This window comes from Triturus cristatus, chromosome 8 (genome assembly GCF_964204655.1).
Source record: "Triturus cristatus chromosome 8, aTriCri1.1, whole genome shotgun sequence".
Taxonomy (NCBI): domain Eukaryota; kingdom Metazoa; phylum Chordata; class Amphibia; order Caudata; family Salamandridae; genus Triturus; species Triturus cristatus.
Genome location: NC_140591.1, coordinates 201876133 through 201890903, shown reverse-complemented (window position 1 = coordinate 201890903; position 14771 = coordinate 201876133). Strand labels below are relative to the sequence as shown.

Here is a 14771-nt window from a genome sequence, read left to right as displayed (position 1 = left end):
GGGGCCCTTGAAGGCTCGGCAGTGGGGCTGCGTGGCCCCCACCCCTTCAATCACCTCTTGTCTTCTGGGGATGGGCTTCCCACGGCTTATAAGGGCTTGGGGAAGGGGGCCACACAACACCCTATCCTTATGTAATGTAATGTAAGGAATACTTGAAGAGCGCAGCTGCCACTCAACGGGTATCCTGGAGCTTAGATCAGCCACTATGTGTATCTAATCAGAGTACGTAAGGATCTAATCTCTGGGAAACAGTCTGGTTTTCAACTCCTTCCTGAAACGTGACAGAATGTTCAATTGTCTAAGATCCAGAGGCAGAGCGTTCCAGAGTCTGGATGCTGTAGAACTAAAAGATCTGCCACCCATCCGAACTTTGCTGATATGAGGGATACAAACCAGGTTGACAGAGGATGAGCGCAGGCATCTAGCAGGAGAATACCATAAGAATTTCCTCTGCAACAACTTGGGCCCTGTTTTATGTGCTGCCCTATGGACAATACAGAGTGCCTTAAATTTGACTCTTTGCGCAATGGGCAGCCAGTGTAGATCCTTAAGGGCAAGTGAAGCAGAGGCTCTGCATGGTCGACTTAACGCAAGCATAGCTACCATAATCTGTACTCTTTGCAAATTTTTTTATCAGGGAAGCTGGGGCACCCAGAAGAAGTGCATTACAGTGGTCTATTCTGCTTAAAACGATACTCCGCACCACTAGAGGTCCAGCTGAGGCAGGTAAAAACAGGAGTATTTTCCGGAGAGCTCGAAGCAGAGATAGACAGGTGTTCACAGTTTTATTTACTTGAGAGTCCAATTGTAAATTACTGTCTATTAACACTCCTAGGTTGCGCACTGTCTTGACGGGTAGTGGAGGATTGTTAGTAGAGACTGGCCAGAAATCTACTGGGAGAGGTTGAGGGATTTTACCTGCAGTACAGCAGAGAACTTCGGTCTTATCCCCGTTAAATTGTAGTGAGTTCTCTCTCAGCCATTCTGCTGTTTTACGCATACAGCTGTGAAATTTCTCCAGAGGCACTGCTTTATTTCCCTCAAAGGAGAAGACGAGCTGGGTGTCGTCTGCATAATTTATAACATCAATACCAAAGGATTTTATCAGAGCGATAAGTGGGGGAAGATACAGATTAAAAAGAATTGGGCTAATAGCCGAGCCTTGTGGGACCCCATGCTTGATGTATCTATTCTGAGATATAAATGGCGACAAGGTCACTGCCTGCTGCCTGTTTGAAAGATAGGACTGCATCTAGTCCCGAGCCCTGCCCACAACACCCATCTCCTCCAATCTCTTAATCAAAGTCCGATTGTTAACCGTATCGAATGCGGCCGACATGTCAAGCAGCACTAAAATGGCTACCTGATCACTGTCACCCCGCATTCTCAGGTCACCCAAGACTGCCACCAAGGCAGTCTCAGTGCCATATCCAGGGCGAAACCCAAATTGGACTTCATCCAGCAGATCATTATCCTCGGCAAATTTTTAAAGAGATTTACTCACTACCCTCTCCAAGATCTTAATTGGATACGGTAGTAGGCAGATGGGTCTGTAATTAGAGGGGCACTGGGGGTCCAGTGTAGTCTTCTTTAATAATGTAATGGGGAGACAACTGCCTTTTTCAAACAGTCCGGCACTATACCATTAATTAGGGACTGACAGCAGATTTTATAGAGAAGCGGAAAGAGCTCAGCACCAAACAATTTCCAAAACGTAGCTGCGATAGCATTACATTCCTCTTGTGGGGGGACCTGGAATTGATCCATAAGCACCATATGTTCCCTGGAAGTTGTATTACAGGATGTAGTATAGGTTATTGTAGCAGTATCACTGGTGAACCGGTGCGTATCATCCGTAAGAGAGTTTAGCCCAGTTAAGATTTTGTTAATTTTTTCATTGAAAAAGACTGCTAGATCATCGCACAATTCTTGTGATGCTGGAATTTTAGAATTTGCACAGTCCGGGTTGGACATGTCTCTTACTAGGCTAAATAGGGTTTGAGACTTATTGGATAAATGTAAGATGTTTTCCTCAAGATATATAGCCTTAGCATTGCCTATCATCTCTTTGTAAATATGTAATAGGTTTTTTAAGGCTACTTTATCTGTCTCCAGATAATTCCTCCTCCATTTTCTTTCTGCTGGTTTGCAGCTAGCCTTCATCAGCCTCGGCTCCTCATTATACCAGGGAGCTGACGGCTTCTTGTAGCTTTTGTCAATGGGGCTAGGTGATCTAAAGAGTTAGTGATTTGATGACACAAATTCAAATAGTTCTTCTCCACTGATTCATGGATATCGAAGCTATCATTATCAACAAGTCGAGCGAGCTAATCTAATTTTAACATTTTAGACCATTCCCTGCTAGTTTGTGTAATAGTCGAAAAAGAGACTTGTTTTTGGTGATAAGCTACCCTTAGGGAGAAAAGAACCAAAAAGTGGTCTGTTCAACTTAATGGAAGTATCTCCTTAACAGCTACATCTCTTTCACTGGAAAAAACAAGATCCAGCACATGGCCTCCATGGTGAGTGGGGAACAACACCAGCTGCTGAAGGTTGATATTCTCACATGCTTGAAAGTGTTCTTTGAGGGCTGTATCAAGAGTGCCATTCTCCCAGAGATTAAAATCTCCGAGGATCAGTAGTTTGGAATGAGAGTGCAACAGATTGTATATCACATCAATCAATCAATTCTTGATAACAGTGGGCAGCTCAACCTGGTGGTCTGTAACAAAGTAAACCAGAACATAAAACACCACCAGGATCCTTAAGTGAGAACACAAGTAATTCAATTCCCTGAACATCCTCTACACAAAGTGGGGTAAGGTTCCAGATATCTTTAAAGATAAATCCCGCCTCTCCCACCCTGCCTGGGTTTATGACAAATTTTATAACCTGGAGGGCAGACTAAACCTAACTCAACTTCTCTGTCTGCCCGCGTCCAGGTTTCTGTGAGAAATAGAACATCCAGGTTATGATCTTCTAGTAGTAGATACATCTCCAGGTAATGTTTAGGAAACGATTTTACATTAATGGAATGCAGCACTGGGTGATGGGCCCCCAGGGATGGGCTCCCTGGGACTTATAATATCTTGGGGATGCTGCAGTGCGCGCCCCTCCCCTTATGTAATACAGCCCTGGAGCGTGGGCTCCCCGAGGCCTAAAATGGATTTATGGAGGGCTCCCTACTTGCATCCTCCTCCCTATATGTATAATAAAAAAGAATGGCAACCAACATTTTCTTTTTTTTTTGGATTGGGGGAATCGAGAAAAGAAAACAGATTTTTGGGGGGTCTCTCTGGGTCCCCCCTCAGGGCTTAGTGAGGCAGGGTATCCCTTCCCTGCCCCCTTACAATATATATTTGTTAAACTTCAGGACAGGGGACTAAGTCCCCGAGTCCTGTAATGGCTGCCAGCAAGATTTTTCTCATGTTGCTAGCAGCCAATCAGAGCGCTCATTCCTACCGGAGTCAGACTCCCGCAGGAGCAAATTGTCCCAAGGGGAAAAACCTCCCTGGAACAATCATAGTTTTTAGGTCGAGGACTACCGGTCTGCCGAAGGCAGAACCGGAAGTCGGAAGATTTAATGTTTTCTAGAGTGGCTATTTAGCCCGCCTCTCTTTTTGCTTCTCCTCCATTGGCTGGCTTCCTAAACGGAGGCCAGCCATTGGAGGAGAGAGCCGTCCCTCCAAATAGGCTCCGTCTTTTTCAGATTCGGGGGCGTGTTTCTTGCTGTTCTTTCCACTTTTTAGCCACGCCCTTTTAGAACAGCAGGAACACGCCCCCGAATCCGAAAAAGTTTCGGAGCTTCCATCCGCCATTTTTTCCCTATCGTCTGGCCGTGAGGATCCATCCGTCCGGCGCCGTGTTCATGCCCCATGCAAGCAAGTGTGGGATGATGCTCACTGCCGGGAGATGGCGAAGGCTGCTTCTGTGCAAGTCCCAGGATCTAGTGCCCGGGGCCGTTGGAGACCTGACTCCAGCCCTGGTCACAGCAGGTACGACAGTCCTCCTTCAGACCAAAGACGCAGATTCCCGGTGCTCCCCTGCAGTGCTGTCAGCCTTCTATGGAGGACAGACATTTACAAGACTCTGGCAAAAGGCTTGCACGCACTTATTTTCAATTTCAAGTCGGTGGATATATGAATTTGTTCCATAAACTTATTTTCAATAAGTGTTTTGCTGCGTCAGTAGATAAATCTTACGCTCCGATTTGCACCAAAAGTGGAGTGATTTGACATGAGGAAACTTTACAAGTAATCCGTCCGATACCGGGGTGCTCGGGCTGATTCGGGCCAGAGAGACAGCTGAGAGTGTGGCGTCCGCTGTTGAAATGTGCGGGACATACGGGTGGGTTCTCTCTTGGAGACGACAGGAGAGTGAGTGTTTAGTTGTGTGAGAGGAACTCCTGCTGTTGGTAGACCTCGGGCAAGGTATCGCCATTGTTTATCTTCAAACTAGCCTTAATCTAACCAAGTAAACATGTTAGCCAGCAACAGAGAGGCGGCGACATTTGTATTGTGACTTTAATTTTACCAAGAGAGGTACATATTGCTTTAAGAGAGCAGCTGGTGCGGGGGTGGGTTACATGTTGCATAACAGTGGCTGACGGATCAGGTGTCAACGCGCTGCTGCCCAGGTTCAACATAACAAAGGTTACAAGGCGATGGGGGCAGGGTCACTCTGATCGCGCGCTACAGAAGATTGACAGCCAGCCCCGTACTTGGGAGATCGACGGGGCAGCCATGCGGGGAAGTAATGCCATCGTTGAAAGTCCTGCTTTTGGGCAGGGGGGATGGCGTCCACCCGGTAAAATAAGTGGGGGGACGCCGTCCACCGGCGTGGTACCCCGACTCGAGCCCTGGGGAAAAGGGAAACCAAACGTGCTTGCTACACGGATCAGTCATCTCAGAACACATAGGACGAAGGATGCCAATGCTTAGAAGGAATTAAGAGCATGTTTTCAGGATATAAATTATGGAAACAAATGAAGGTCCCAGGGTGATGGCGTGAGCAGTGAAGCGGCATCGGGGCACTGACAGCTTAGTGGCATGTTTTCTTTTTTTTTTTTTTTCTATTTCGTAGTGAGACCACATCAGGTTGTTAACCGCTCGTCCCTCAGTCCCACTTTCAGTGGAGGGCTTTTAATAGCATTCTGTACCGTACCCTTGTCTTTTGACCTACCTTCTGGATTCTCTTTGCTTGTCTCCCTGAATGTCAGAACAACAGCACCACTTGGGTCATCATACGCAACACCAAACTCTTCCCACACAGGTGACACTACAGTGTCAGAAACACAAAGTATCCAAGAATCATGCCTGCTGCCTTAAACTGCTCCAGCGTGAATGTGCAAACTTACCTTGCACAAACACTGCACACGAAAACAAGCAAAAGTTATACTCCCACCCGAGCCAAGTTCAGCAGCGTGTGTGCTCCTCATCACGGGATCAGAACTCTGCAACATCTCACTAACTCACTTTCACTGTCTCTTTCACTACCTCTCTCTATCTCACTACATCACTACATCACAACACCACTCTGCTTACATCTCACTACCTCACAACATCCCTCTCCCTCACTACATCACTGTTTCATTACCTCACTCTTTCTCACTACATAACTCTCTCTACCTCACTACTCCACTCTATCTCACTACCTCACAACTTCTCTCTCTCAAAACATCACTACCTCACTCTCTAGCTCACAACCTCACAACTTCACTCTCTCTCACTCACTACCTCAATCACTCTCTATCTCACTACCTCACTCTTTCTATCTCACTAACTCACTTTCACTCTCTCTTTCACTACCTCTCTATCTCACTACATCACAACATCACTCTATGCTTATATATCACTACCTCACAACATCCCTCTCCCTCACTACCTCACTCTTTCACTACCTCACTACCTCACTCTATCTCACTCTCTATCTCACTACCTCACTCTCTATCTACCTCACTCTCTCTCACTACCTCACTCTCTATTTCAATACCTCACTCTCTCTCTCTATCTCACTAACTCACTCTCTCTCTGCTAATGCAATAGGTATCATATATGCAAAAAAAAGCTACTGCCAATAGAAATGACAATGCCATTTATTTAGGGATACAAAAATAATAAAAAAATAATGAGCAATACCAATAGCTCTACCTATAATATTGCCGAGACCATTGCATTGTAAATGCTTGTTTTAATTGGGTTCTAGGGACTCTCAAGAGTCCCACTAACTCACCGCCCAGATATACAAATGTTTCTAAACTTTAATATCATAAAAACTACTCAACAGATTTACACCAAATCACAAAAAGCATGGTTTCTGGACCAAGATCTAGCTTTCGGACAAATTTAGTGTAATTCCGTTCATGGAAAATGCATGGGTATTTTGCGTTTTAGGAAAACCCTTTTTTCTTGGCCCTCACTTGAAGGATCAATCCGAAACTTTCCACACGCAAGCTAGGCAAAAAGAGCACTTTTTTGGAAAGCTCTGTAAAGATTCTTCAAATGGTGCCAAAGTTCTAAGCAAAACAAAATAGGCATTTCCCATGGGAATGCTGACCTAACAATATTTGTGTTGCTTTTTGACTAGTTTGTGCTTGGAAAGCTTCGCGGTGATCCGTCAGGTGAGGGTCGAGAAAAAAGAAGGGGCCCAAAATGCAAAATCCACATTCATTTTCGATAGAATTTTTGAGGCAGGCCTACAGCAAACACTGCTGAGTGGAATGACACCAAATTTAGCAGAGAGCTAGAACTTGGTCCGCAAATAGTTTTTTTGTGATTTGGTGTAAATTCATCCAGCAGTTTTTGAGAAATTAAGGGTGAAAAATATTTGTATATCTGGACGGTTGGTTCCGCGAGACTCTTGCGGGAGTGCCAATTCAAAAATAGAGTGTTCTGATTGGCCATTTGGCCACGGAGCTTTATTTCCCTTGGGTCAATCAGAAAAATGTTGCTGACATCCATCACTCTGGGATTTTGACCCCCTCCATAGCAGTTTTGCCACAATCCTGTGGGGCTCCTGCAGGATTGTGGCAATATAATTGAAGAATGCAGCTGGGGAAACTCTCTGTGCACAAACTAGGCAAAACGGATCCCTTTTTTGGAATGTTTTGTTTTGTGGATATTCTTCAAACCGTGTCATAGTTGGTAGCAACACAAAAAAACACATGTTCTATGGAAACGCTGACATAACTATAACTACCCAGTGGCGGTAGGCATTCTGTAGCTATAGTTAGAATTCCGAGAGATAGGAATTCCTCTGATTTTTAATAGGTAATAACTTTGCCAACGCTTGGCGAATCTCCACACAACTTTACAGACCTATCCCCTTTTGCTACATTTGTGGATAATGCAAAGTTTGGTGGTGAAACAACTTTTTTCACCAATGTATTTTCCATGGATTGTTTACACAGACGTAGTGGCAGAATGGCTGAAATGATTTTCATGAAATTTGCCAGGAAAACAGATTTGGTCTGTAGAGGATCCCTTTTCGTATTCCATGAAAATCCATTCAGTAGTTTTGTTGTGATAAGTGACTGATTCTTAGTGATCTATGTGGCCACTGTACGTTTGCGGTATACCACAGTACATAGTATTGACAAATATGACAAAACACTATATTATTGGCTGATGAAAGTCTTTACAAAATATAGAGACAGCCATATTGTTAAGACCACACTTTGACTGTGTTGTGGGTTTCTACCTGAGTTACAGCTTATTTGTGTGTTTTTTAGCTACAGTAAGACATGAGGCAATTTAAAATAGTGCCTACTGGTTGGTAAAATTACTACATCTAGCTAATATGCTATATCTCACGTAGCAAATGCAATTATTTGCAAATACTGCCACTCAAAAAACTGTTTGCTAAGAATAAGGTTAGAGGACCTTGAATTTACTAGTGACTGCTAGTACTTTATAGAATATCATCACAAAACCTTCATAGTACACCATCACAAGCATTTCATAGTAATCAAGAGATTTATTGAAAGTTACCAGCAGTGTGTTTTCCAAACTCTACCATGTTCTAGTGCTCCTTTGTTAAAATCTGACCAATCAAAACCTTACAACACTGTACCATGTTACTTACTTATGCCTACTACCTCTTCTGGGGTACAGGCCATCAACCATGACTTTCCAGCTATCTCTGTCCTGGGCTTTTCTTTCAATATGACTCCAGGTGTAACACATCTCCTTGCAAGCAGCCTCAAGCCCTCAATGCCAGGTATTTCTTGGCCTTCCACTTTTCCTTTTCCCTTGAGGGTTCTGGGTGAGGGCTTACCTGGTAGTGTTTGACATAGGCTTGCAAAGAGTGTGACCTATCCAGCCTAAGTGCCTTTTCATGCTTTCTTCATGAGTTGGGAGTTGGAAAGTCTGCATGCCAGTGTATGCTTTGAATATTTAGGTAGTAACATTTGAAACGATGGTGCATAACTTTTTTTGCATCATAGTTGTGATTTCATATTCTAATTGCAGAGTAACTTTTTAAAAGTAATTTACAAAAGATTATAATTTATGGGTTTTTACATGAGTAGTGTTGCTCATCCTCTCTTATTTTACATGACTGAACAGGTAAGATTTTTTTTTAAGCTACTACATATGTGTCTTTAAACATGAATTAGCTGTTTGTTATGTGTTTTATACTGGCTATCAGGTGAAGCAACAATTGTGTACTGCTTGAGACACAGTTGAGCATCAGGTTAGTGTAACTAGTATTTCTGGGAATCATGGAGCAACCTTACCTTGAAGTAATAGCATTTGTGACACTTTTTGTTTCCATGCAGGTATTTTCTTGTGGATTTTAACGCACCGCCTACAATCCTCCCAAGTCTGTTGGACCACTTAGCACGTGACATTGATGTGATCCGTCCGACAGTCTTAAAGCAGGATGCCAAAAAAACTGAACAAGAATGTTTAGGCATGGTCCCTGTCGACTATGCGGCCAAGTTATATGGGAAGAAGAAATGAATGCCTGTTCTTCATGATGCCTCTCCCGGGCTACCGTTTCTCGGGACTTATCTTCTTGTAAAAGCTTTTTTTAATAAACTTTGAAAAATGGGTTTCAAAATAAAAAAAATACACAATACTGGAACTGTGTACTCCTCTTAAATAATAAATATGCACAAAATATTTAGCTAATGGCTAGTCATTATGTCTGTTTGGTGAGATGCCTAATGTGACTACATTATTATATGAACAGTATTCAGCAAAGTATGTTTCACTAGCTATCTTCAGAGTAGATTGAGCAGATTAAAACTATTTATCACAATTGAAATTTAATGTATTTTGTTCCTGTTAAATAACTCTACTGTTGAATTGTGTTGCTTTCTGGGTAGAGAAGGTGGGTGTTACTTAAAAGGCCCCTTACGACCTCTAAAAGATATTGTTTCTTCAATCTTCTACTGTAGTTGGTCTCAAGAGTGTTCAGAAAAAAACTACTTGAGTATTTGCTGGTTTGCTTGATGTCTATTTTGAGATATTGGGTCTCTGGAGGAATCCATTTATGTTCCATATACGGATATTGTAGGAAATCTAATTACTAGTTGAGAGAGGTGATACCGTTAGTCAAGCAGCAACTGCAATTCCCGTCAGGGTGAAGTCAGAAGCAAACCCCAAATTAACCTGTGTTTAACCCTGTGGTAGCTTAGCACAAGCAGTCAGGCTTAACTTGGAGGCAATGAAATCTCCCACACCAATTTAGAAAAATAGATTATATATTAATAAATTGAGACCAAAATGACAAAAACCCAGTTAGTAGAACCAGAGATATGCAGACAGAGCTTCAGTTGTTGTTATCTGGTCCAGCCAGACCGGGCCAAAGTCACAAGTTCAGCCTGACTGCGATGGAGCGTGGGCTGGACACAGGGATCAAGTTAGGCCTGCTCAACAAAGTACCTTAAATCCTTGTTGCAGGATGTTGCTAGATCCTGTGTCAAGGATGCCTCACATTGGTGGTTCCGAGGAAACTGCAGGGCTGCGTGGTCATGAGAATGCTGTTGACGAGGAGCTTGCGCTTCAAAGGCTTGTGATGAGGATGCAGCGCTCAGTGAAGGTTCCGAGGAAGCTGTAAGCTCAGATGCAAGGTTCTGAGTCAAGAATGCGTTGTGCAGGGACGATTCTGATGCGGCTGCGAGGAGATGTATTGCACTGCGTTTGTTTTGCTCACAGGACTGCAGCTGGGCTAGCAGACCACCTTTAGGCCAACATTCAAAGGTCCAGAACTAGGGTAGCACCACTAGATAGGCAAGAATCAGAGCAGACAGAGTCCAGGTGCTGGGTTCATGTCAGTTGAAGCCTTTTCTGATCCTAAGGCTCTAATCATGAGGCCAGCCGACTAGCCTTGGAGTCACACCGGCAATCCTGAGTTCAAGGTGCAGATCCAGTCCTTTTCACTCAGGCAGTAGGGCAGAAGAGTAGCAGGACAACACAGTAGCAGTCATTTTTGCTGCAAAGCAGCACAGCAGTCCTTCTTAATCTTCCACAGGTCCAGAGGTGTATTGAAGAGTTGGGTCTGAGGGTCTAATATTTATAATTGGTGCCAGGTTTGAAAAAGGTGAAGGTTCTGGAGGTTTCCATCCCCAGATGTGCTTTGAATTTCCTATTTCCCTTCCCTGGCCTTAGCTTGTCTGGGGACACAAAAGACTAGTGTCAAACCCTTTGTAATGTGCAGGTGTGGTAGGTCACAACTCCTCCCCCTCATCAAGTCAGAGATGGTCCATCCTGCCAACACCTATTCAGTTGTTATCTCAGTGTCTGGGAGCAATACATAATGACCAACTGCCAGCTGCACCTAGTCATGAGACCCAGGATACAGGATGCATGCACCTCTGGACCTAAGAGGGCTGCAAAATGCTGCAAAATGAAACTGGCATTCAGAAAAAAACTGAAGACCTGGCTATTTCCTATAAACCACTAATGGGCTCCGTCTCTTCCCACAGCTCTCATCGTCAGCGCAGGGAAGCCTTAGGGTAGCCATGCGCTATATAAATCCCAAATCAAATCAAATGGTTGGACAAGAAAATGCCAATTTTCTAAAAGTGGCCTTTTCAGAAATGTGACTTAAAATCCTTCTTAACCTTTAAAGAGGGGTTTACATTACAATTCTTTAGACACCCCAATTGAAAGTTAACACTTGTATAATGTAATAAGGTAACCCAATAGTATCCTATGGGAGAGGTAGGGCTTCTAGTAGTGAAAAATTAATTTGCAGTTTTCACAACCAGGACATGTAGAACTTAAAAGTACATGTTTGACTTTTAAAATACACTGCACCCTATCCTGTGGGCTGTTTAGGGACAACCATAAGGGTGGCTAATGTGTATTAAATAGGAAGGTTTAGGCCTGGTAAAAGTTGTATTTAACCAAGTAGATATTTCAGTTTAAAACTGCACACACAGGCCGTGATGGCAGGCCTGAGGCATGTTTAAAAGGCTACTTAAGTGGGTGGCACAATGAATGCTGCAGGTCCACTAGTAGTATTTAACTTGCAGGCCCTGGGTACGTGTAGTTCCACTTTATCAGGGACGTACAAGAAAATTAATTTTGCCAATTAAGATTTAGCCAGTGTTACCAGGTTTTAGGGATATAGCAAACACCCTTTAACACTGGTCAGCAGTGGTAAAGTACACAGATCCTAAACCAACAAAAGCGAGACCAGCAACATTGGTGAAGTAAGGCAAAATGTGTAGAGGAAGACCAGCCTAAGCCTGACAGGTCTAACAGATATCATCAAGAAACCTTAATACTATGTAAGACAGAACTGACATATGAATTTATGTTCTATAACCGTCATGACTTTTTCCTTGGTATCTTATTTCCGACAGTAATCCAGATTATCTACACAGTGCTACTGTGTACACCAGGCGTACAACACCCATTGGACTCAAAGGGCTGCAGCCCCCCCCCCCATCGTGTGTGGCAGCCCGGGATGAGACAGCTTCTCGGGTACACACACCCGAGCACTTTACAGGTCTTTAAAAGACCATTTGCATGTTAATGAGGCCTTGCTGTTGTTTCACCCCTTCTAAGAGCCCCTGCAGCTCCACTCTGCCTATTGCTTAAAGATTCAGCCCCCCCCCGAAATCAGCTCCACTCTACCTATTGCTTAAAGATTCAGCCCCCCCCCCCCCCCCCGAAATTGTTTCTTAGCGCGTTGTCATTGATGTTATTGGTGTCAGACTCAACCCTGCCTCAGTCTGTTTTATCGAAGACTAAGACAAGTTTGTAGACGGTGAAAAGTCTTGGGGTTTAGGGGTAGGTCAGACTGCGAAAAACCAGGCGTCGGCACTTTTCAACCTGCTGGCAGGAGATCTGCGTTCACCCAAGGGGGCCCTGCCGTCTACCCAAATTTGGCCAGTTCTTATAACTATCTCATATATATATACCAATATATATACTTAAGGTCACTTTACAGGGATAAATAGTGATTGGTGATCTTTACTAATATATGTGATATGACTCCAGCCATTGTGTAAATTAGGGAGCTCTTTCCTAATTAATTGCCATCAGATCGACAACGATTAAAGCAGCAGAACCATGTCGACCCACCTATACACAATACTTTGAGCTGACACAGATCATTATCTCTGCTGACCGCCATTACTAATATATTTTTAAACAGACAAAAGGACCTGCCTATTAAACTGTCAGGGTACCATTCAGTCGATGTTAAACACACATTTTAATCAACACCAATCTACAGTAGCAGCCCCACATCAATACCCACACTTCACGTACAGCAAAAATAAAAGTTCTCTGTGGGTGCCCGTCAGGCATTGCAGCGCCGGCTTGATGAGGAGCCTGCCCTATGTTGAAGCATGACACCTATCTGGGTGTATGAGGGCTCTTGCTCCTGGGCAATTAGAACCCCCTTGCTAATTCCTCAGTTCATCACCGACCTGTCATATTCTCTTCCATAGAACTGCATACCCTTTTGTTTTTAACTTGCACCAGATTGAGTTCTAACAGATGTAAACTTCTACTTCTGACAAATTCTAGAGCCTCCACAAGTTATAGTGCTTGGACTCTAAATCAAAAAGAACAATTGATGGACATCATCTGTGTGTCTTTTGGACTCTAAATCAGGCTTATGGGGATCTGTTGAGACATATCCCTATCTCACATTCAAACTGAAGCTGATAACAAGAGTGGCAGAGTGAATATAACAAGAGTGACATAGAGAAATGTTTTTTTAAATGTACAAAAGTCAAATTACGATTCAGTAACCTGTTACCGACTTGCAATTTGGGTTTGCAAATCGGTGTTCGGAAGGGGTGTTTTTAAGGTATCCCTTCCTAATACTGATTCGCAGTAGCATGTATGAATGTTTTCCAACAAAACTACAGTCGCAAAACTTTCACTTTTTACCAACTCCTCAGAGGAGGTGTAAACGTCCACAAATGGGAATGGGGGTGCATGGGATCCTTTCCCTGTATTAATGTTATTTTAAATATTTTTTTTATTTTTATTAAACAAGCCTAGCAACACATTTAGATGCACACAGTTTCCTGGCCAGTCATCATGAGGGTTCCAGGTTCCTTCACATTCAGTACAATTATTCTATTGCAATATAGTATTAATGAATTCAATCTCAATGATATTCCATTTTGTTTATGAATTCTCAAAGCACAACCCCTTCCTCGAAAACCTCTATATTCCACTTACCAACCCCATATCTTATCCCACTTCCCTGGGCACCCTGACTATAGTACACCACCCTTTTATTTGCGTGGTCTGACTTCCACTCTGTGATCCCCGAAGATCGGTCCGCTCCCCACACCCTTGCTATATTTCTTTTCATCACTATATCTGCTACCATGAGCCAGATATTTGAGTTTATGTTATGTTATGTTATTTTAATTTGTAAAGCGCGCAGTTACTCGAAAGTGTCCCGGCTCTGTGTGCTGCTGGGAAACCCATCCTGCCTTTCCCTGTGAGATGGTCCCTGCTGGGCATCTCCAAGGTGAAGGCAAGCATCCCCGGCGCCGATGGGGCTGTAAGTGGAGATTAAGCAAGCTATTGCCCAGAGTTGCTGAGTGGGATCCATGGTTAGCGTAGGCACCGAGGCGAGAATTGTCGTGTCCGCTGACCTTGGCCCAAGACCCTGCCGCGTCGGGAATCGAACCCTGGTCCCGGGCCGACTTCTGCTTCTGGGTCTGCCGCCTCTTACCAGTGAGCCACACCACTCCACTATTTCAGCCATGGTTCTACCCCAGTCACACACAGTATATGCTATCTCGCCTCTAACATGACCTTATGATCTACCACCTCGGACATGACCTGCACAACCTCATTCCAATATTGCTGGATTTGGGGGCAGGTCCATAGTGTATGGAAGAAGGTTCCTACCTCCTGACAGCCCCTAGCGCATCGATCAGTATCGCTGCGGCCCATATAGTGCAATAGTACCCTACAGGTGTATGATCTATGTAAAATATAGAGTTGAATGAGTCGGAACCGCGCCCTTACGGCCACCTCCCCGGGACTCTGTATTGCCTCCACCCAATCGTCATCCACTAGTATGCCTAGTTCAGCCTCCCACGCCGCTTAGAGGGCTCTCAGGGGATCTGGAGTAATGTTCGTTATCTTCCTGTATATCAGGAAGGTGGCCTGATCTGTCATTGGATCTAGCAATACCCTATCCTCTAGTGGTGTAAACTCTGGTATTTGCTCGCCCTCTGGGATATGAGCCCTCAATGCGTGTTTCAGTTGCAAGTGACGGAACTGTTCTGAGTCAGTCATCTGATACTCTGCCTTTTGATCTTCGAAATCAATAAGTGT

The 14771-nt window shown here is 44.0% G+C and overlaps 1 protein-coding gene across 2 annotated transcripts in view; it reads left to right on the top strand.

The window, feature by feature from the left end:
- The window catches only part of MRPS6 (mitochondrial ribosomal protein S6), a 144195-nt gene extending 135117 nt beyond the window's left edge, over positions 1-9078 (top strand). For both annotated transcript variants that reach the window (XM_085621353.1, XM_085621352.1), the window contains exon 3: positions 8777-9078. In XM_085621353.1, coding sequence (XP_085477479.1) covers positions 8777-8960 — 184 coding nt within the window. In that variant the 3' untranslated portion in view covers positions 8961-9078. The remainder of the gene's footprint in view (positions 1-8776) is intronic.
- The last annotated feature ends 5693 nt before the right edge of the window (positions 9079-14771 follow it).